Source organism: Mastigoproctus giganteus, chromosome 13 (assembly GCF_048544385.1).
Source record: "Mastigoproctus giganteus isolate SK-2022 chromosome 13, ASM4854438v1, whole genome shotgun sequence".
In the NCBI taxonomy this organism is placed as follows: Eukaryota; Metazoa; Arthropoda; class Arachnida; order Uropygi; family Thelyphonidae; genus Mastigoproctus; species Mastigoproctus giganteus.
Window position 1 is genome coordinate 33,699,671 of NC_143587.1, and position 23,533 is coordinate 33,723,203.

The window sequence follows — 23,533 nt, forward strand, 5'->3', positions numbered from 1 at the left end:
GCTGTACTATCAGAACAGCAACAATGCAGTTGCAGCTATCAGAGAATTCCGGTGTCAGAAGCACATAAGGTGTGGACCTATGACTGTTTGTGCTGTCTGCAAAATGATTGCAAAATTTAAAGCAACAGGACATCTTGGTGTTCAGTCAGGTAGAGGTTGAAAACGAGTGGACTCCTCTTGTGTTGAAGATGTGGCTATGGTGGCTGTCGTGGATTTATCAAGTCAATCTCCATGTGGTAGCACAAGTGTGCCGGTTGTATCTCATGCAGTGGACATGCCGTATTCCACTGTAAGGCTAGTAATGCGTCAGGTGTTGCAGTACTATCCTTACAAGATGCACATGCTACTGCAGCTAAAACATGGTAATGCAGATATTCATTTCACATATTCACTTCAGTTTCTGACACGAATGACAGTGGATATCATTTGGCCATGGAACATATTTTGGAGTGATGAAGCCCACTTTTGTTTAAATGGACAAGTGAATACACAACTTTTGTATTTGGGCAACAGAAAACCCTAGAATTATCCAAGATGTCCTGTTGCATTCTCCAAAAGTGGATTTACGGCCACATTCATGATTGGGCCATATTTTTTTGAACAGGTAACACCGACTGGATCCCGCACCTGTTCTGTCACTGGACAGCGATATTATGAAATGTTGGCAAATTTTGCAATACCAGAGCTGCAACAACGTGGGTGCCTTCAGGATACCATATTCATGCAAGATGGTGCACCACCCCACATCCACCATTATGTCTAAAGATTGCTAAGGTAACACTTTACAGACGAACGAGTCATCAGCTGTTGTTTCCAGACATCTTGGCCACCCCAATCACCGGACCTCACCCCACTCAACTTCTGGTTGTGGGGTTTTTTGAAGAACCAGGTGTATCGGGAAAGAATGTCAAACTCTGGCAGATCTGAAGGACAGCGTTAGACATGTGCTGGCCATTCCAGCTGACATGTTACATTCTGCTCTAGAAAATGCTGTTCTTTGAATGGAAACTGTTGTTGACCAAAATGGAGGACACATTGAACAATTGTAGCGCTGTTCAAGGGATTTGTATTACCACTTTGCCATATAGTGACACATTTTGTAACTAATTTTTTCCCCCCGATAAATGGCAAGCGCATTCTTTATTGTACCTGTTATCCAAATTTCTCTACAGTATGAGCCTTAGAACTTGCTCCAGAGCCCTCTACATAGGGATACTTTAATTTTAACAACCCTGTATACGCAAAAAATTCTGAGATGTATCCAAGGGACCAAAATAAGAAAAAATATGTTGAGAGAATAACATTATTGCCATTGCCCATAATGAATTAATTTGAAATGTGGATGACTAATCAAACCACATTGTATTGTGTAGAAGATAACACATTTAATTAAGTTAAACTCAATAGAAATACTTGATTGGTGACTTTCTGGATTCCATTTTGAATCCTGTCATCAGGTATAATCAGCAAAGCTGAGTGTAAAAGACTCTACCCTATACAGTTACTAATCCAAATATAAAATGAAAGTGCATGATGTCTGTTGCAGCAGGTATTATAGTGGTTTTCTCAGTGTCAAAATAACATTCCTTAAAAAAGGCTGAACAGCCTTTTTTTAAAGGAATGTTATTTTGGAATGTAAATTTCCAAAAAAGAAATGTTGTTTTTCAAAACATGTTGAGAGAGTTCAATGTTAGTAATGAGAGGTGTAATGAATGATACAAAAATTTCTGAAATACTGAAAGATTATATATAAACCCAAATGCTGTATGTGATGCATAAAAGACAGGTTTCAAGTATTTACTTGATAAAAAAAATTACTTCAAATGGAAAACCACTAGAGTGGTTAAATATATAGCAATCCTAAAGTCTAAGTATATAATGTCAAAACTGTTTCTAGCATCCATTTGCTTAATGACATAGTAATTTATCAGATTGGTTAGGTGTGACCTTCCCTTGAAAAAAGAACACATACTGGATCTATTCAAGATACCATTCTTGTTGAGATGGTCCTGAATCACATTCTCAACCATAACTTCCATGATCTGCCCTCTCACAGAAGTCAAACTCACTGGCCTATAGTTTCCAACTCTTTAGTCGCCTTTGTGTATTGGGGAGACAGTCTAATGATGCTCTCATTCTCAACAGTATGATACACTCACATGCAGCCTTTTCAGTCATAACTGAATAAATACCATTCTTTCCTGAAGCCTTCCCTGCCCTCTTTAACCTCAGTAGATTTTCTAACAAATGCTTTTCTGAGATCATTATCATTTATTTTACAGTAATGACTCCTAAGCATTCCCAAAAAATTCATGTTTGCTTTCAGCTGTGAATATTGTTCACAATTATCTGATCAAACTTATATGCCATTATAAGTTGGGATTTAATTGTTCTTCTGGATGATAGCTGGAATGGTCATTTCTGCTTTGTGAATAAGTGAAGCAGTTTCATTTGATGATATTGAAATTAGTGGAATCTGTTTAACTGATGCAGAGATAGTTTCCTGGATACAGACACAAGAAAAACAAGGGGGCAAGACAATGAATAAGAAGGAATTAAATGTGCCTACCTGTCAAAAAGCCCAAAAGCACATAGTACATAGATTTATTGGTCTTTCCAGCTGCCCCAGAAATTATTTCTCTGCAGTAAATCATTGAGAACATTGTGGAACAGGAATTAAAGAGCCCCTGCTATTGCATATTTTCATGTGAGTATATATGTGTTATTTTAATATTTAAAAAAAAAAAAAGTCAAAAAGTTATAAAACATTTTTTTTTAAATTTTATTTAAAATTTGAATAGTTAAACAGTGTATCAATAAGACCTGTATTTTTGAAGTTTTGTTTATGCAGTAACTCTTTTTTAATAGAAAAGCAGTAAAATTTCATAAGTCAGATTTTCAATAGCTCTTTTTAAGTTCTAGATGCCATTCGAAGACTTTTCAGTGGTTTGCAGGGTTTAAAGAGGACCACGTGTCTCTCAAAGATGATCCTTGCTCTGGCTGCCTTCCAACTTAAAAAAAAACAATGATTCACTCATTTATGTTCATTCTTTGATCAAGAGTGAATAACATTTAACTATCTGTAAAGTTGCTTATGAAATTGTCACTCACTCGGAGAGGTGTGGGCTCAAATCCTATTGGAGCCTGGAGAACTTTTTAATCACTTAAGATTTGGGTTTTGTTTCAAGATAGTAGTCCATAAAGAAAGAAAAAAAAAAAAAACACTTAGTTTTCAAATATTGGCTGGCTTGTATGTGTCTCTCTACGATAACATTTCTGGTTAGTCCAATCAAAACCAAATATTGGATAATGAGGCCAATATTATTATAGTATAATTAATAAAAGAGGAACTGTTTCAATTGGTTTATTAATAATAATCATTTTATTAATTATAATATAATATCAGCTTCATACAGCCTTCCTATAGGGATGTAACATTTCTTCTGATCTACTGCTTGTTTAGATTTGATACATCTGTTCACCAGGTTGCTAACCTGCTGTCTGATGATGGTACTAGTACGTTCTGAAACCAGTCACAACAGTGCCTTGAGTTTTTAATGGAAAATGGATTCATCTAATGAGTGATGTTATCCAGTTAAAAACAGTATTGGTTACTTTGAGTCAACTGCATGGACGTATGTAGTCATTTCTAAAAACACAAGTCTGAGCACTCTCATCGTCATTGGAAGACCAGTCCTCTGGCAGTTGACTGCAAAGTAAATGCAGAGAGGCATTATATTTAGGCTGTTTCAAATATTTATTACATCCCAACATCAGAGTTCTCAAATACTCCAGTGGGAGTATCTACCATTTTGAAACAAGATGGCCACTATTTTAAGTATCACTTGCTTTAACATTTGTCTGATCTAAACCAGATTTACAATGTGAGGTGGGGGGGTACTACTTCGAAATATAGGTCCAATCTGTTTGAAACTCTGAAACTCTTCTGTGTACATTATCGTGAAAATATTGTAAAGCCTTGTAAACATCTTCATTAGATAAAAATTATCTGAAGAAATAAAATTTTGTTAGATAATTTGTTGCTTTGCTCTATATTTTGAGTAGCTTTAATAAACATTTAACTGGTACACTTGTGTGTAAAACATATTTGTTTTTGTAAATTTAACAATATTTATAACAGAACAAATATGTTTTAATATTGATTATTTTGTTAAGGTACTGTAGTAGGGGGCAAATATAAATGAAAGATGCTAATCTTTTAGCATTTATTACTGTCATTTTATATTATTCAGATTGTAAAATACAGAGTATTTTACAATCCAATTTATAATACAAAATTATCCAGTTGCAGTAGACAATATTGAAACTCATCACCTGGCAGTAATAAAATGACAAATGGAAACATCCAAATGCTAGCCAAAGAAATCTTACCCTATCTATTTGTGTGAAAAGTAATGCACATATTCAAATTATTGAAGAAAGTACAACTATCTAATTTAGAGTGACCAAATTGTGGTGGCAGGGAAGAACATTGTTTTGCAGGAAAATCACATAACACTATTCAGAGTTCAGTGAATATTTGAATTCAAAACAAAACCAAGCCTTAAAAACATGTAGTGTACCACATATGGGCAGTTGGTTAACAGTCTCTTCAAACAATGCTGCACCGGAGTAGTAGGGAGTTTCTCTGCACGACATTCAGTGGATTTTTCAGCTTATACATCTGCCTCCAAACACACTTGTGCAGATATAGTACACAATTAAAAATATACAGGGTGGGTGAAAAGTCTGAAGAAAGGGGAAATACTTCATTTGCAAAATTTGTTCTGCATCCTCTGTTTCGAAATATGTTTGCAATCAGAACTTCACAGCATGTTTATTGTAATGGATTTGTAATTAGAAATTTTCACCTTGTAAACTTACAGCTTTATGTTACCCCAAAAAATGTGAAATTGGGAGGATTTAAATCTGGAGCCCACTCTGCTGGTCTCCCTACTACCAAATCAATCATCGTGGAAGAGAAGAATTCTAAATTTTAACCACCCAGAGTTTTCAGACACCCTGTAAGTTTTTTAAAATTGTAGATTTTGTTCCAAGAGTAAAAATGCACTGTACTCATTTCAGAGCTTTTCAAGCTACTGTAAAAATAAACTACTAATCACCAATACAAACTTCAAGACTTCATTCAGTGCTTGGTATGTTTTTCTAAATTCAAAATACAGAAATAATTTCCTATGTTATAGTCTTACAAATTTGTGGATACTTTTGAACTACCCTAAAGTATTAATTTTGATATCCAAATATCACAGTGCCTTTTAGCCAAACTAAATTTTGTTAGATGATATGGTTTATATCTTTGCTTTATATTTTGAATATCCTGAATAAATAGTTTAAAGAATTAACTGGTACAACATTGTGTTATCACTACAGGATGAATATAGTATCGAAAAAGTTGCTAGGAATCTTAAAGTATTAAAACATTTGTTCTGCTACAAGTTTAAAAAATTCCAATATTTCACGTACTAGAAGCAAAAATAAATGACATATGCTAATCTTTTAACATTTGCATTTATTACTGTAATTTTATATTTCTCTCGTTTTACAGCACTTGGTTGATTTGAGTGCTAAACAATTCAAATATATACAAAACAATTTTTACATCTTGAAATTGACCAATGCCTTAGTTTGAAAATCTGATTTGAGCTGAACTTTCAAAAATCAGCTTTAAGTATTATAATGTTTCAATTAAAGGCAATGTTTGCATACTAATCATGCTTTTACTCAATTTAGTTTGGCACCAGGAACTACATTATGTTGGTGCACATCAGAAATATAACCCAATTTCAAAATGACTTATTAAGAAGGTCACAATAGGTTAGTAATCTTATGACTAACTGCTTAGGCTTTAAACAGTTACCAATCTTTACTTTTAATAATATATATAAAAAAAAAAAAAAAATTGTGAAGAATGCTTTTCATGTAATGAAATTTTTCTAAAGCTACTAAAAGAATGAAAAGAGTAAAAGTTGAAACATTAAAAATGAATATTATGTACAATTTACACATCTCAGGTACACTATTTGTATTGTTAGCTGAACAAGTATTTTAATATTTTTATATATATATATAGGAAGTTCCATTTAATATGGCAATGAGGGGGTGTCCAACTTTTTTGATTATGGGCTGAAAAAGAAAATGGTGAAGGTTGCAACCATAATTGCTTAACACACATGCATGTTTTGAAATAATTTAATTTTTGATATAAACATTTCTAGTTTAATAAAAAAAAATTAGAAACGGTTATGAGCATTAATTCAAATCTTGATCTAGATAACTGGATGGACTACATTTCAAGATTCAAAACCAATTCCGCTTCTGCTGAAATTCCTCTCCGAACTCTCAATTTGCTCCTACTGATGACCTTTCCATAATTTCCATCACAAGACAGCAACTGATATATGCTATTAACTCCCTGCATCCATCTGGTACCGCAGGTACCAGATGGATGCAGGGAGTTATAGCATATATCAGTTGCTATTTCATAATTAATATTTCATAATATACCTCATTTCATAATTAAATGCATTAGCCCCTATATCCTAGATGCATTACTCTCAATCTACAACTCTGTCCTTTCCACACGAGTTTTCCCTGCTCAGTGGAATGAATACTCTGTGAGGCCACTGCCTAAGGTTAAAGTGCCAACAAGCCCAAAAGATTTCAGACCAATCTCAACTTCTTCCACCCTTCTCAAACTTCTAGAAAAGGTACCCTTCCAGCATTAAACAAACAGCTGATGCCACAGAAGCCGAAACAGTTCCATTTCGCAGTCGAAAATAGATCCACCATAACAAAACTCATGGCCGCACAGCCTCATCAATTCTTCAAGCCTTCAAAACTAAATCCGAATTAGCTATAGCGTATGGCGATGTTGAAGCTGCTTTTGACAGCCTAGACGTCACAGCCCTTCTCAGACTTCTGCAATTCTTCTTCAGGATTGATGGAGCTTTCTACTAGCTTTTTCACCGCCTTATTGAGGAATAGAAGTGTCCACCTCACTTTGAAGAAGACCCACTTTACAAGAAAAATCAATGCAGGAGTCCCACAAGGTGGTGTCCTGTCTGGCCTTCTCTTCTCAGCCATTCTGATTCCTTTCATGAGTCCTCGTGATGATGCTCTAATCTATGCCGACGATATAAAGTTTCTTACCTTAATCCCACCGTCTGCAAACCCAATGGCAATTACGTCTTCCATCACAGAGAACTTGACCGCCCTTTCAACTTACTTGAAGTTGTTTGGATTAAACCTTAACCCTTCAAAATCTGCAATAATGATTTACTCATTGAAACAGAAACTAACAATAATTCAACTTTCAGTTTTAGGTACTCTCATCCCAGTGGTTACCTGCCATAAGGATCTCTGTGTCTAATTTGATCCAAAGCTGAAATTTAATGTTCACACAGAATACCTCCGGAAGCGATTTAACACCCTACGCTGGAGAGCAAAACAGCACTTACTTCATTCTAACGATGCCGCAACCACTACCAGATATCTTCAAACCACTGTTTATCCGGTTATTTTATACGCTGCTGAAATTTGGGCATCTGCGTCGCCCTCACTTCAAAAACTGGTGTTCTCGTGTGAACACTGGACCCTGAAATGGGCCACAAATAAGCATCACCGACCCTTTCAATGGAGAACAACTGACATGGCTGAGCAGCTAAATGTACCCAGGCTCCCAAGGTTAATTGACAGCAAGCGTTTAATGACTTCAGTAAAAATGTACACAGGAGTAATAAACGTCCCAGACATCTGGGATTTCTGTCAGTGGCACAATCCTCCGCCATCCTTGAGGTCAGAGCCCACACTAATCCTCATATACAACCGGTTGAAACTGTGTAGTCGGTTTCTACCTGCCCAGGCACTCCCCAAAATTCAGGCACTGCTCCGTCTTGGAGTCGACCTTCAGAAATTGGCTACCGACTACAAATACCATCACATGCTCCTTGAGTGGATTCCATCTGTGGAACTGGAATAATTTCCTCAATCTGATGAAAAGGTTCCTCATAATTTCATTTTTACATGTTTAATTTTGTGTAACTCATAATTTCCCGTGTAATGGTAAATTTTTTTTCCAGTTAATCTCATTTTTCCTGGCCATGTCACCGTGATGAGTATTATTGTCTCTCTAGTACATGTTCTGTACTTATCAGCAATAAAGAATTTATATATATAATACTGTTAAAAATATGAGGGAGATATAAAACATAAGAAAGCAATTGAGAAAAATCAAATATTGCAATAAACATTTTTTCAAAAGTCAATATGAAACTATACTTTGGGTGGGGGGGATGTGTAACACTTAGTTATCACCAAAGCTACACAATGTGAAAGAGTTGCCTGTACACAGTCCATTGGTTGGACACCCCCAAATTTAAAGGCAGAGTTGAGGGAAATCCCTGGTGCCTCTTGACCAGTAACACTATACCCCAAAAATTAATCACTTCTTCATATATTATGTTAACAACATATGACAATTTTAAAAAGCTTTCTCTACTTGTTACATCTGTGCAGTTCTGGAATAAATCATAAAAAACCAAATGGCACAAATTAACCTATTCAGTACAATACAAAATAAAACTGCTGCATTTCTGCTACATGAATTTTAAATAGAGTAGATCCAAGCCTGAAGACATCTGTCACAAGAAAAACCAAAAAAAAAAACCATTCAACCAGGTACAACTGTTGAAAATCTTTTCTAAGAAATGTAAGAATTACAAGTTGTGGTCATCAAAAAGACTTACCACCCTGAATTTCAGATGCCACTTTAAAGAGACATGCTAGCTTTGTAAAAATTTTATGTTGACCTGTATACACCTAATTCTGTTTTTGCACACGAATTCAAAATAAATATTTCATTCTCTTTTTACGCGAGTCATTTTGATTTAACACGATTTCTATGAATTTTTTTTTGCCTAAATTCTAAGAAATTTTTTTTTATTTGTGGCATATTAGTATCATTTCTATATTACACGCATCAATAGATTGGATAACAGCTAGTGTTTGCGTTTTGAAACGCGTGCTTTTGCTTACCAATATTTACGTCTAGGTATCTATGAATCATCAACGTTTTTATTAATTTTGTGCACATCTACGGTATTCGTGCATTGTATCTTCAGCAGACATGTAGTAGTAAGCTGAAAGAATCTTTAGTGAAATTTGTGCACATATAAATTTATTAATTTTGCCGATAGTCAATAAATTGTAAGTTTACAAAATTTTCATACCTTTTTTTATTAATTATAACTGAGATATTTTTCGGTAGCCCTTATATAATGTCGAATAATTCGCCTATTACCAAAATGAAAAGGAAAGCGATTTCTTTGGAACTTAAAATTCAAATTTTAGATCGTCTTGCAACTGGACAAGGGGCTACGTCTGTAGGAAGGCATTTTGGTGTACATGAAGCTACCGTAAGAACTATTAAGAAAAATGAAGCTGCAATTAGGAAGTCGGTATGTTCTGGAACAAAGTAAGTAGTAATTCATCATCATATACAAGAGATATTGTCAAGGAAAAAATGGAAAAGGCCCTGGTAATGTGGATAGAAGATCAGTCACAAAAAAGAGTACCAGTAGATGGAAATGCCATCAAGCAAACAGCACTAAGAATTTACAGACAGATTAAAGAAAAGGAGCCAAGCACTTCATCTCAGTTAAACAGAAAGTATGAATTTTCTGCGAGTACAGGTTGGATGACAGGGTTTCTTAAAAGGAATGCTCTTCATAATATAAAAATTAAAGGTGAAACTGCATCTGCAGATGAATCGGCTGCTAAAGTATTCCCGCAGGAACTTGCAAAAATTATTGAAGATGGAGGATACACTCCTGATCAAGTGTGGAATGCAGATGAAACTGGTTTCTTCTGGAAACGAATGCCGAACAGAACGTATGTAGCCAAATCGCAGAAAACTGCTGGTGGTTTTAAGGTAGCTAAGGATCGTGTGACCTTATTATTTTCCTCCAACGCTTCAGGAGATCGTATGTTGAAACCACTGCTGGTAAATCGAGCCCTAAACCCACGTTCAATGAAAGGTGTAGATATCAATAAATTGCCTGTTCACTGGATGGCAAACAAGAAGGCCTGGGTGACCACTACTATTTTTACAGAATGGTTCAACAAATGTTTCGTCCCAGAAGTCAGACGTTATATGAATTTGAAAGGTCTCGAATTTAAAGTTCTTCTGATTCTTGACAATGCACCCGGCCATCCTGTCTTGGAACACCCAAACGTACAAATTTTATTTCTGCCACCTAATACTACATCTTTGATACAACCGCTAGACCAAGGTATAATTGCGACAATTAAAACATATTACGTAAAACGAACATTCCAACACGTTTTGGACAAACTGAATGATGAAACACTAACAGTCATTGATGTGTGTGGAAGAAATTCTCAATTATGGATTGTATCAATCAAGTTGGATTAGCGTTAACTGAATTAAAACCAGCAACTTTAAATGCGTGTTGGAAAGCGGTTTGGCCACAATGTGTAAAAAGCAAAGATCCCATCATCCCTAATACGACCGAATTTCCCAACATCATTACAATGGCACACAAAATTGGTGGAGAAGGATTCGATGATCTATCGTTTGAAGATATTGATGAATTGTTAACCGACAAAGCCCTAAGCGAAGATGAAATATTAGAGGTTGTCCTTGGGACTCCTTATCCCACAGAACGTAGTGATAATGAAGAAAATGATCCTGTTCTAAATGCAGATTTAATAAAAGAAGGTCTGGAACTGGCTAGAAAATTAGGTAATCATTTTGTCAAACATGACCCTAATGAGGAACGCGCTGGGAAGTTTCAACGCGAACTGAAGTTGTTGACAGCCTCTTACAGAGAATTATATAACGGACTAACCAAAACACGAACACAACGATTAATAACTGAATTCGTTCGTAAAACCGGTGAAACATCAGCACCAGAGGAGATTCGTGCTGATTTTGCTGAAGAGATCACAGAAAGAATTTCATTAATAGAGGAAGAAGACGATGTCCACAACATTTCTAGTGATGGCAGTGATATTCCAGTCGTACGCAAACATATGCGCCGTTTATTATCAGAAAGTGGAAAATGAATAAAATCTTGTTATATGTAAAACAGATTTTTTTTGTTCATGAAGAATTTTTTTTCATTTCATATGCATACAAATTTATTTTAGTACATTTTAATTACATATTATTACATGTGTATTTTGTTGAAATAAAATAATAAGCTTAAAACGAATATTTTATGTTTTTTTTTAATTATTTTTACTGATTTTTTTAGATCCTGAACCAATCTTCTTTTCTTCCATAAATACAATGTCTTTTTTTACACAAATTTTTTTTACACGTATTTTTCAGGAACGTATCTATCGTGTAAAAACAGAATTAGGTGTAGTATGGTTATAACATACCAATTTCTTTTTTGTTATTTTTTTTATCATTATTATTATTATTATTTTTTTTTTTTTGCACTTCCCCCGATTTTTCCTTTGTACAGTTTACTGGAACGTCTCCTATGCCCCTTTGAATATGTGTGTACCACACATTGTGTACAACTGTTGCTTGCTAGATTTTTATTAATGTCCCAATATCACTGAAGTTTATCGTGAAAAGATCTGATTCCCCCCCCCCCTCCCAAACAACCTTTTTGGCATCATGGATTCTCTTATCTCCAAAATACCTGGCTTTTTTCAATTCCATTATAGTTTTTATAGACAAAATAAAAATGTTTACCTGAAAAAATGCTAAAATACATTATGCAAGAAATGAGTCCAAACTGGTAGGATAATGGGAAAAAGTTAAAATAATTTATAATTACCCATATTTATATTAACTGGAAACAAAAGGTTTTTCTAACTGTGATGTTCCACATTTAACTCTGGCTGAATCAGATTTTCTTATCTTAAAATAAATTATATAGTTTACTATATAATTTGTCTTCACTTGGCACAATATAAACTTTATACATGTGAAAAAACGAAGTTTATTTTGAAACTAACTTTATTCCTGATGATTTTTCACAATATGCAAAATGAATGATGTTTACTGAAAGAACAGACAACACTAGACAGTCCCTTAAAAAGTGTTTCTATAAACAAACAATAAAAAGAAGTGATGATAAATATACTTTATACTATTCAAACTCTGAATCACTTAATCTGGAAAATGAAATATAAAGAACTACTTAAATTAGTGAATATGATAGTTCTGTTTTTGTGTCCTGTCCTTTATAGAACAAGGTAATGAATAGTTATCAAAGAGACATAACTCATCACTGACATAAATTATCTTTCATAACTGAATAATCTGACTTTCTTAAATAAAGAAAAATGCATAATTTGTGTTCAGAAGTTTTGTGAATGGTAGAGGGCAAATGATCAGCTTCGTTAAGGAACATATTAAGATTCCTAATTTAATAAAAACTGAGTATATAACAATAATTTTGCCAGACCATTCAAATCTAACAAAATTAAAAATAAAAGGTTGACACAACAACCATGTTATTCAACCTTAGCATGCAACCAAATAAATAACAGCTGACAATAAATTACACTACCCACAAATAGAATTCTTATGAAGTTTTACAACACAATTAGAACAACAGATTTGGGTAACAATTTACTTCTAAATTATGGAAATGGCTTTATTTATAAACATTACAACAGTGCCATTGCAAAGTTCAACATTTTATCACAGATTTATAATAAAGTTTGCCATAAGGCATGCATGGGCAAACTTTTCCATGCAGCAATTCCAAAAGTCTTTATTACTTTCCTTACACACTCAAGCTTTCTTATTTATTTATTTATTTTTTTTATATGTATTATTTCCAAAAATGCTATCATTGCCAGAACATGGCCTGAGATTGCCCATGCCTGCTATAAAACAATCATAGTATTATATTGACTAAAATTTGGTAATTAAATAACAATAGAAATAAGTAAAAATAATTATCAACTTGGTATTGTTTTTGTTTTATTTAGTAATGATTTTTTTCTTGATTGGTAAGATTTTAACAAAGAAACTGTTGAAACTAAATACTTTAATTAAGCAAAGTGTCTCACACCACTGCCAAAGTAGTCTAAAAATAGCAATAGTAGTTGTGTACATAGTTTATAATAATTACATTTGCTTGTTTCTTCTTTTGTAGATATTACATTAGCTATACATTTGGTGACCTTTGTCTGCACTCTAATCCACCACAGAGTAAAAGTCTAAAGCTAAAACTAGATCTAACTGCTCTTTAAAATCTAATTAAAATAAAATCTTATTTCAGATAGAATTTTTACTAATGTACCTGAGAATAAATTACTATGGAAAGTATTAATTCTGAAATCTGTTGCCTAGTTCCTATTTTTGTATTTGTTTAAGAAATAATGTCAAGTAAAGTACTGTAGTCTATACAACACTACCTAAAGTTTTGGCTGGATAACACAGTTATCACAACTTTCTAAGTCTGACTAGAGAAGTGTAACACTACTTGAAAAAATAATTCTACAACCTAACAGCTTATGACAATTAATATACTAACATCAGTATCCACGTGTCCATTCTGTTGATTACTATCAGTCATCTGTATAATCACATAATCACAGCTTTGATTTGGTTATATCATCAAATGTTACTTTTTTTTTATTATTATTATTAACGTAGTAATTTAAAATATAATTGTGGGAAGAGAAGGAATCAGAGGGCCCAGTTACAAGAAAATATAAAATAAATAAATAATAATTTATTAAAACAAAATGCAACTGAAACAGTCATGCTGATATATAATTTTATATAAAAGAATATAGATTCAATTTTCAGTATATACTATTATAGGAATTATAAAATGCTTTTTATAGTAGGGCTTTTTTTTACTAATATTTCATGCAAACAGAATTCTCACATCGTATTTATTTTCTACTGCAGGATGTTATCTAATTAAAACTAATATAACTACACCAGTACTTAGATATATACTTAATAAAATTAGCTCGTATATAAAAAGAGTCTTACACACTTAACTATACAAAGTCAGATTGACTTCCAAAGCTGGATAGACTTAGTTTTTATAACATTTAACTTCCTTCGGTCATGTAAAAGAGTATTACCTAGAAATTATTAAAAAATAGCAATATGAATAAAGTATGAATTGTGTGGTTTCTTTCAAGTTGCATTATGGAATGGTTATTGCTTAGTAGTATTTTAAGTAATAGTCAAAATATGTAGAGAAAAGGCAGTGAAAGCATTTTCATTCTTAATGTTTTGAAATGATTACATGTGTTGCCCCTGTATATACATATATAACAAATAATACAAGAAAAATATCAGTATATATCTGAAACTGATCCTAATTTCACGAACTCCTCTCCATCTTCTCTTAAAACTTTAACTTCTAAAGCTGTTACTTGTACCTATACTTAACCAATATTAGAACTTTATAACAGTTCAAATATCGTTTAACAACTTGTGAAATATCACATAGTCAGCTGTAGCCTTTTAACAGCTTCCAACTCTTAACTTTGCACAAACAGCAGGAATATCCTCTGTGCTGCTGCTGGCTGTGTTATGTGACTAAATTCTCATTGATCTGGTTTTGGTTTCAGCTGAAGTGAAAAGAAAAATTGTGCCGTCGGTTCCCAGGATTACTGAAGTAAAAGTTGCTAGAATTTCCAAAGAAATTTTGCTGGAACAGATGGTCAGAATCTAAAATGAAATACAATAATATCAGAAATTAGTGTGATCTTTGAGAACCTGCAAAATTATACTTAAAACAAGAAAAAAAAAAAAATTTCATAACAAAAATTTCTCCCTGGGATAGGTGAAAGCCACTCAAAATGGGAGGCTTTCACCTATCCCAGGTTCCACTACCTAATAGTTTCATGTCTTTGCAGGAAAGAAATAGGGTGACACTTTATTGTACTTAATGTACATAATTCTCAGTGTTAGTTTTAAAGGCTTGCAAAAATTAGCACAATCAATCCAGCATGCAATCAGAAACTATGCTACTGTAGATAAGTTGAAAGTTCAGGAGATGGGTAATAGTTGTTGATGATGGACTTGAATTTCTGTAGATTAAAATTTTATAAAATACATGTAAAGGAAGACTGTTCTAAAGAACAGAAGTAGATGAGGAAGAGGAAAAGTTAGTTTGGAGTTGCACAGTGCATAGATATTGACTAGTTGAGATGTCTATACTTCTCATTTTTATTGCTGCTACATGTTTCAACAATCCTTTTAAGTTCCAATATAGTTAGGGAAAGATGCTACATGGTTGTTTTAAGGTAACAATTTTTAAGAGTGGTTTTAAGATAATAATAACCTTAATGCTTGAAGACTTCTGCAACACTGTAGGAACAGACTACCATCCAATCTGTCACTAACACCTGTCCTCTCAACATCTGAGATAATGTCTCTTTCAATACCATTAAATCATTGTAATTTGGCTATGTTTGTTGCACTTAACATCATATAACACAATTAAGTCTGCCTACTACTGACCTCTTGCACTGGACCCAGTCTTTAATAGCACTAGTATAGTGCATTATATAGAATACTGTAGCAAGGGTGTTCATAATTAACATGTTTGATTCCACTTATATTTCAGAGAGTACATTCAATATGGCATAATTTTCAGAATGTTGAGAAACACCGTTCCAAAAATTCATAAATAATGGTTGAAAAATAAAAGTCTGGAATTCGTAGCAAACACTTACTTTTTGGCTGAGCTGTCAGAATAAACCTCACTTTTATCAAAAGTTTATTCCACAGACAAGCAAAAAAACAAATAAAACTGTACCAAGCTATAAACAAAAAACAAATGTTGCTGCTAATAGCCAAGAATTTAATCAGTGTGCCAAAACAATAGAACAGTTGTTAATCTTTTATGGCATTCATTTATAAACCACTTGAGAATGATGCCCAAATGCACAGCACTTGGGTGCTTTCTGAATGCTTATATACAGGGTGTCCGTAGATGACGTTTCCGATATTTGATATTTTTTTATTCAGAATTACTTCGAGCTAGCTACACTCATGAAACACATACCAGCTGAAAGATCAATTCAATAAGTTTTTTTTTTAAATTGGTACTTGACTGCCAGTTTTGCATTCTACCCGTTGTGCAGTGCTACATTTGCCAGAATGGCAAAATGGTGACCTGGCCAGAAAAAGCGTTTTGTGTGTTAGCAGCATTTCATTCAACAAAATGGGACGAATGAATCAAAACACAATTTACAAATCTGGAGCAGTGAAAATCCATGTTTTTTTTGAACATGAAAGGGACAGTCTTAAAGTTAACGTTTTTGCCACAATGTCTCGAGAAAGGCTGTACGGACTGTTCTTCATTGAACTGATGGTAGCCGTGTTCATCTACTTGGAAATGGTTCAGTGAATAGTTAATGCCACAGCTGCAGGAGGACATTACAGATGTGATTTATCAACAAGATGGTGCCCCGCCACAATTTCATAATGAAGTAAATCTTGGACTAATGTTACTTCTGTGGAAGCCATATGGAATGGCCTCTGGGGTTGCCTGATCTGACGCCAATGGATTTCTTTTTGTGGAGTTGTGTACATCCCTCCACTATCAACAACACTGCAGAAGCTAAAGGCACGAATCACAGAGGCCGTTGGTAAAATTGATCGCGAAATGAAGCACAGCATGTAGTAGGAGATTGAATATCGCTGATATCGTTTGAGTTACTCATGGTGTCCACATTGAACTTTACCAATGACTTTATATACCTTCATAAAACTTACTGAATTGATCTTTCAGCTGGTATGTGTTTCATTGAGTGTAGCTTGAAGTAATTCTGAATAAAAAAAAGATCAAAATCGGAAACATCATTTATGGACACTCTGTATATCACACTCAGCAAATATGTTAACAATAGATGGCTTTATTCCTTGGATTAATTCTCTTAATGATAGTTTTCAATTCTTGTATTGTGAAATTATTCTGTAATTAATATGAATGCCTAGTATATCTAAGGCAATTACTTTTTCTTTTCTTTTTTTGTGGTAATAATCAATACTAAATTCAGGATTTCAGGATGATTCTTGTTTCCTGATAATACAACCTTCTTTCTTAATGGAGATCTGAAGTAGCAAAACCATGTTTGGAATCCAGTGCAAACTAACAGCTTTTCTAACTTCTTCTACCATGTAGTAGAAGTGATATCTTATGAAGTTATGATAGCTATTTGTCTTCAGGCCATACCTTCCTTACATTTTGATGGTCCAGTTTCAAGATGGCATCTTAGGCCAAACACTAAAATAAGACACTGGATCAAACTACTGTTAATGCTTTACAAGACTTCTGAGTAAGCTATCCCAGTCTCTTCTTTTACTAGCTCTAACCAGGGGAAGTGTGTGTGTGTGTGTGGGGGGGGGAGGACTGCTAAGTATTTTCTGTGTCAAGGGTTTGGACTAATCTCACATCCAGAAGCAAAAATTTCATAAGCCACTTGTCTCTCAAAAAATACTTCTTTCACTGCTACATATAAGATAAACCAATATGAACACATAAAGAAGGCGGCATTTTTTTTTTTTTTTGGCTCATTATTTCAAAATTTCCTCAGAAAAGTGATGCTAAACTCCATGCTGGCATTTTCAGTAGACCACAAAATCAAAAACTTGCAGAAAGATAATTTTAAGATAATAATAATCTTATCTTTAGAAAGATAATTCTAAAGAAGTGGATGCTTTGTTAGCATCCAATTGTGTTGTGAAAAAATCCTTATAGCCATTTATAAATCAAAGGATTATGATAAGGCCAGCACCAATATGCTAACTAGTTGAAAAAAAAACTTGAACTTTCAACCTGATACTTTCAGGTTGAAAGTATCCAAGGTGGATGAATCTCTAGTAGGCTGCCATCATACAATGATGGCAGCCTAGTAGAGATTCATCCATGCGTAAAAAAAACAACACTGTAAAATCACAAAATAAAGGTACTGATTTAGTGAGGTGAGTGGGTACTTGCATTCACTGTCATTTATTAATACTCTGTACTGAAAACTGTCTATTGAATGTTCAAAATTCATATTTTGCTACACAAATTTTTATTTTTCTCTTTGTGAAAAATATTTACATGATACAGTAAAATCAATTAGATGATATATTGAAATTATCTAAAAAAATGCATATCAGTGTTACTGATTGCCATCATGGATTATTTATGGTGATTTATTTGAATTAAAATGATTCAAGAAAGCAAGCTTATGTAGCACTAGCCTATGTAATAAGAGTAATCAAATTTAAATTTCAAAAATAAAATAAGTGACCAATGTCATCTTTCATTTACCCATTTCTTTCAAGTATTTATCCAACCTCTCCTTAAATTTAGACAAACTTACAGCAATCAAAGTGCAGCTCTGTCAGCAGAAAATCTTGTCTGACCAACCTGATGGGTTACTACAACTCTTTTACTGTGTTGTAAAACTGTGTTGTGTTGAACTGGGTGCAAAAAAATATTGATTTTGTATAATTAGATTTTAGAAAAGCTTCCAATACTGTTCCATATGAAAGACTGCTGTGCACCTTGAGCAGTGTGGCATCAGAGGCAAGTTACTGCTAAGGATAAAGAGTTGATTGAATGGCAGAAGGCAGAGTGTGGGCACTGCTCTTCTTGGACTAATGTTACTTTTGCAGTACCTCAGGTTTCAGTGCTGGACCCTTTATTGTTTTCAATATTTATTAATGATATTGATGAAGACATTCCAAGTTTGAAGATGATACAAATGTTGGCAGAGTGGTTAATGACAGAGTATGATGCTGCAACAACAAAGCCTAGAAAAATTAGCCAGATGAGCTGAGAAATGGCAATTGAGTTTTAACATTAACAAATGCAAGATACTGCATTCTCAGATTAATGCCAATTAAGTAGTACAACACTAAAGAGAGTGGAAAAGAAAAAGACCTGGGGGTAATTGTATAGTCTGACATGAAATTTTCTGAGCAGTGTTAACAGGCTGCTGGACACTGTATAAGGCAATGGATAGGCTGCATCTTGAGTACTGCATACAGGTCTACAAGCCTCATTTTTGGAAATATGTGGAGAAGAGCAACAAGATTACAGACACAAAAGGGTACTCTTGCCATAAAAAGACTTCAGTTCTGCAAATTGCAGCATCTGGAAATCAGTAATCTAATTAAAGTGTTTGTTTAAGGCCTTAAATGGATTAAGTAAATTAAATGTGAATGGCATATAAGAGGACAAATTTAAATTGAAAAAGGATGACTCTGGGACAGATGTGAGAAAACTTTCTTTCAACCAGAGAGAGAGAGAGAGCACGACTGATTGTTGGAACAGACTTCCATCTGGTGTTGTGGAGGTCAGTAATTTTGAATAAATTTAAGGAAGATTGAGATCAAGTATTAGAGGAGTTGGAAAAATGAAGGGTTTTTTTTTTTTTTTTGGATGATGATATATAAGCTTGTATCATTTGCCACTACTAATAATCACCTCTATAATGTGAATTTGGTGGAACACCACCTCGCCTCATTATTCAAGTGGTACATTACTCTAAGATTGCCACTACTCTGATGCAAGACTTTCCATTATTAAACTTCAGCTGCCATTTTTCAGCCTATATAAATAATTCACCAAGTCTTATTGAAGTAGCATACCTTGATTACTGTTGTTAACCATCCTACCCACTTTTGTATTATCAGCAAATGTAGACTAGACTAGACTTTAAATACTTACATTAGCATCATTAGTAAATATTAGTAGTAAGGTGCAAACAAGAAAACCATGTAGGACTCCAATCATAACATTAATTCACAAAGAGTAGTGGCCATTTAAAACGTGATGCGCCATAAAAATCCTAATAACCAACCAACCATTTAAAACTACTTGCTGTCTCCTACCACATAACCATCCCTTTATCATAGTAGTCACTTGTAACTTAGAGCAATGCTGCATTGCTCCTATTTACACAACAGTCATTCATGGGGTGACTATATCAAAAGCTTTAGTGAAATCTAAGTAAGTGATATTAAAGCTATACTTTTTATCCAATCCTTTACTAATAACCTCATAGTAGCTAATTAGATTAATCAAACAATCACTCTTAAAAAGGCCATGCAATGATTCCTTTATAATTCCATACCTGTCCAGATAATCTTGTATTATTTTCTTAGCACAGAAGTCAAACTCACAGGTCTGTAGTTACCACTTCACCCTTTAAATCACCTTTATAAATATAAGACCTTTGTATATTTCCAATCTATAGCAACATTGCCTTGAATCCAAGGATGTTTTTATTATACTAACTAAAGAATTTTTCACCTCTTTTGTTGCTTCCTTCAATATAGTTGGATAGATTCCATCATTCCACTGGATAGTGCCAGATGCCTTGCTCACATTTAATTGTAAAAATTTCGCTTCTGGTCCATCCATCCTCAGTTATAAAGTTATTAAACTCCTATCAGTATGAGCTAGACAACTTATCACTCATATGGAAAAATTCATTAAAAAAATTTGGAGAAACTCAATCAGTTTCTGCCAAAACCCATTGAGTTTTGGCTGAAACTTTAAACATATTAAAGGCATTTTATTGCATATTGCATAAAGGCCTAAGAAAAGTCCCATCCTGTGGTCTCTCATTCCAGTTTCCTCTCCAGCTGCTCCCAGTATATCATAGTATATGGTACTCTGCTTAACTTTTCAACAAGTGCTGGAGTATTCCAATGTTCTGTTCTTTCACTTACTCTTCTTCTGTATGTTAATGATCTGTTTGCTACACTCCCTTTTCCAGTTAGCAATAGAAATTCAACATGCGTGCACAGACCTACTGGAGAGCCACATCTGATCTCCAATGGGGTCAGAGAACTTAACATTAATCCATGTAATCCTGTCTTACAAAAAATATTTGCTACTCTCAGTGTTCATCTTCAAACCCAGATTCCTAGACAGGAACACATTATTTTACACAAGTTTTAAACTTGACTTCTGAACTCTCTCTTTATGAGCTAGACAACTTATCACTCATATGGAATAATTCATTACAAAATTTGGAGAAATTCAACCAGTTTTTGCCAAAACCAATTGAGTTTTGGCTGAAACTTTAAACATTAAATTCCCAGGCCCACTTTCTTTCACAGCATTACTTTTCCTCTGAGAAATTGTAAAATTCTACACAAATCCTATATCTACCCTATCTTGGAATACTGTTCCCAAACCTAGGAAGGTGTCCCCAAACTACTGTGTGGGCATTCCTTGTTTCTATCTAAAAGAAAAGTTAAGTTAATGAATGACCCTCCCTTCACTTAATTTCAACTATTAAAATTGAGAAAATACACTTGTTTGGTTAGTCATGAGAAACTAACCTTTTCTAATCAAATCCATTATGTATAGAAATAGCAGCAATACATGTTATTAAAAACTTACACAGTAGCATAATATATATCTACGTTTGTAATCAAGTTTTTTAATTATAGAAATAAAATAAGAATACCTGGACATCTGATATTTCCATCTAAACCAAAGTCATAATGTGATCTTTGTTTTGGATCTGAAAGAATAGTATATGCTTCACCAAGTTCTTTAAATCTCATCTCTTGTTCTCTTTTCACGTCTTCTGGTGCACTTGAATGTCGATCTATAAATAAAATGGATAGAAAAATTATGGTATGTAAAATGAATTCCTTTCGTTAAAAATATTAATTGCCTGCTTCTATACATATGCCATCACTACAGGATGGTCTCACTTAAATCTTGTTTCAGGAGTTATGCTAGTCAAGAATTACATCCAAGTTTTAATAATGTCATTGATGTTTCAAAGTTGCATCATTTCTTTAATACCAAGATTGGCCATATGCAGATCTCCATCTAAAACATTCAGTAATAGTACACTGAAAGGACAGAATTTGGGGGGGGGGGGGGTTCCTGGGCAATGAGATGCTGTCACCCCTCTTGCTAGTGAATGAACCCTTGGCAGGTACACAGTTATGCTGCATTCAAGTAAACAGTAATTTGATGTCAGTAGGGATAAATGTCATGAGTTAACTGACTTTGAAAGAGGGATGATAGTGGGTAGGTATAGCAAGGCACATGGGTCACTCTATCATGGAAGGGGTACAGAAATTGCACTATCCCTATTCGACAGTATCAAGAGTGTATTGGGAATATGCCATTTCCGGAATAACATCTCATTGTGGACAGCGCTGTAGGCAGAGAAAGGTGGTGGATGAATGTGGCCATTGACGTCTGTCTCGCGTTTTTTCAGCCAACCAGAGAGCAACAGCGGCACAAATCACCACCTACTTCAACGAGGGAGGTGCCAGAAACATCTCCACCAAGACCATCAGGCAATCATTAGGTACACTGCATCACTGCAGATGGTAATTAGATGTTAGTATAAGATGTTTGAAAGAGGAATGATAGTAGGTGCCAGACACATGGATCACTATATCGCGGAGGTGGTACAGAAATTGCACTATTCTGTTCTACAGTATCAAGAGTGTATTAGGAATATGGCATTTTTGGAATAATCTCATCGTGGGCAGAGAAAGGTGGTGGATGTAAGTGGCCATTGACGTCTGTCTCTCATTTTTTCAGCCAACCGAAGAACGACAATGGCACAAATCCTCGCCAACTTCGAAGAGGGAAGTGCCAGAAACATTTCCACCAAGACCATCAGGCAATCATTAGCCGCAGTAGGTTATGTCGGCAGCTGACCCACCAGAGTCCCATTGCTAACACCACAACACAGGACTCTACACCTCAAATGGGTGAAAGAACATTAGCACTGGACCTTGGATGATTGGAGACAGGTCTCCTGCTCTGGTGAGTCCCATTTCCAGTTATTTCGAGTGGACGGGAGGGTGCATAACTGACGGAAACTGCACAAAGTAGACCATCTGCATCCCTTCGTGGTCATTGTGCTTCCACCAGGAAAATGCTCCTCCCCACAGAGCCGTTGTGACTAGAACATTGTTCAAAGAGGATTCCGCAGATTTTACCACCATGGCCCCTGTGGAGCATCTTTGGGACTCTGTGGAAAGGCACATTTGAGCTTTGGATCCACACTGAGGAATGCGATGAAATTATGGACAGCGGTACAGCAAGCATGAATGGAAATGTTTGTGGAATGCTTTTGTGAACAAATTGACTCAATGCCTTGCCATTAGGTGGGCTACCTGCTACTAGGTAGGTAGGTAGGTATCCCATGATTTCTGTCCACTCAGTATAAATATTAATGAAAATATTTCAAGTATACAGAGTGATTCACTACCAGTGCGACAAACTTGCAGGAGGTGTAGGGGGCACAAAGACGAATCGGAATCACATAGCATTGCAGGGTCCGAAATGCCTTCGTCATGCGGTAGAGGACGTTGAACGGGAGGTCGCGTGAACAGTGATCCCGCTGGAAGTCAGCATTTGCGAACCGTTTCTGTCGAAGAAACCAAGTAGAAAAAGTCCTCTGGAGTGGATAATCCGCAGGCTCCAATGATTGGACGCGTTGCAGATGGTATGAGCTCATTTGGTTTGTTGATAGTATCCTCCATACAGTGGATTGGGAA

General features: G+C 34.7%; 1 protein-coding gene across 2 annotated transcripts in view; it reads right to left on the minus strand.

Moving 5' to 3' along the window:
• Positions 1 to 14,161: 14,161 nt before the first annotated feature.
• The window catches only part of LOC150075936 (dnaJ homolog subfamily C member 7-like), a 201,506-nt gene continuing 192,134 nt past the window's right edge, over positions 14,162 to 23,533 (minus strand). For both annotated transcript variants that reach the window (XM_090387984.1, XM_090387983.1), the window contains exons 12-13: positions 21,466 to 21,609; positions 14,162 to 14,707 (exon numbers count right to left, since the gene is read on the minus strand). In XM_090387984.1, coding sequence (XP_090244110.1) covers positions 14,604 to 14,707; positions 21,466 to 21,609 — 248 coding nt within the window. In that variant the 3' untranslated portion in view covers positions 14,162 to 14,603. The remainder of the gene's footprint in view (positions 14,708 to 21,465; positions 21,610 to 23,533) is intronic.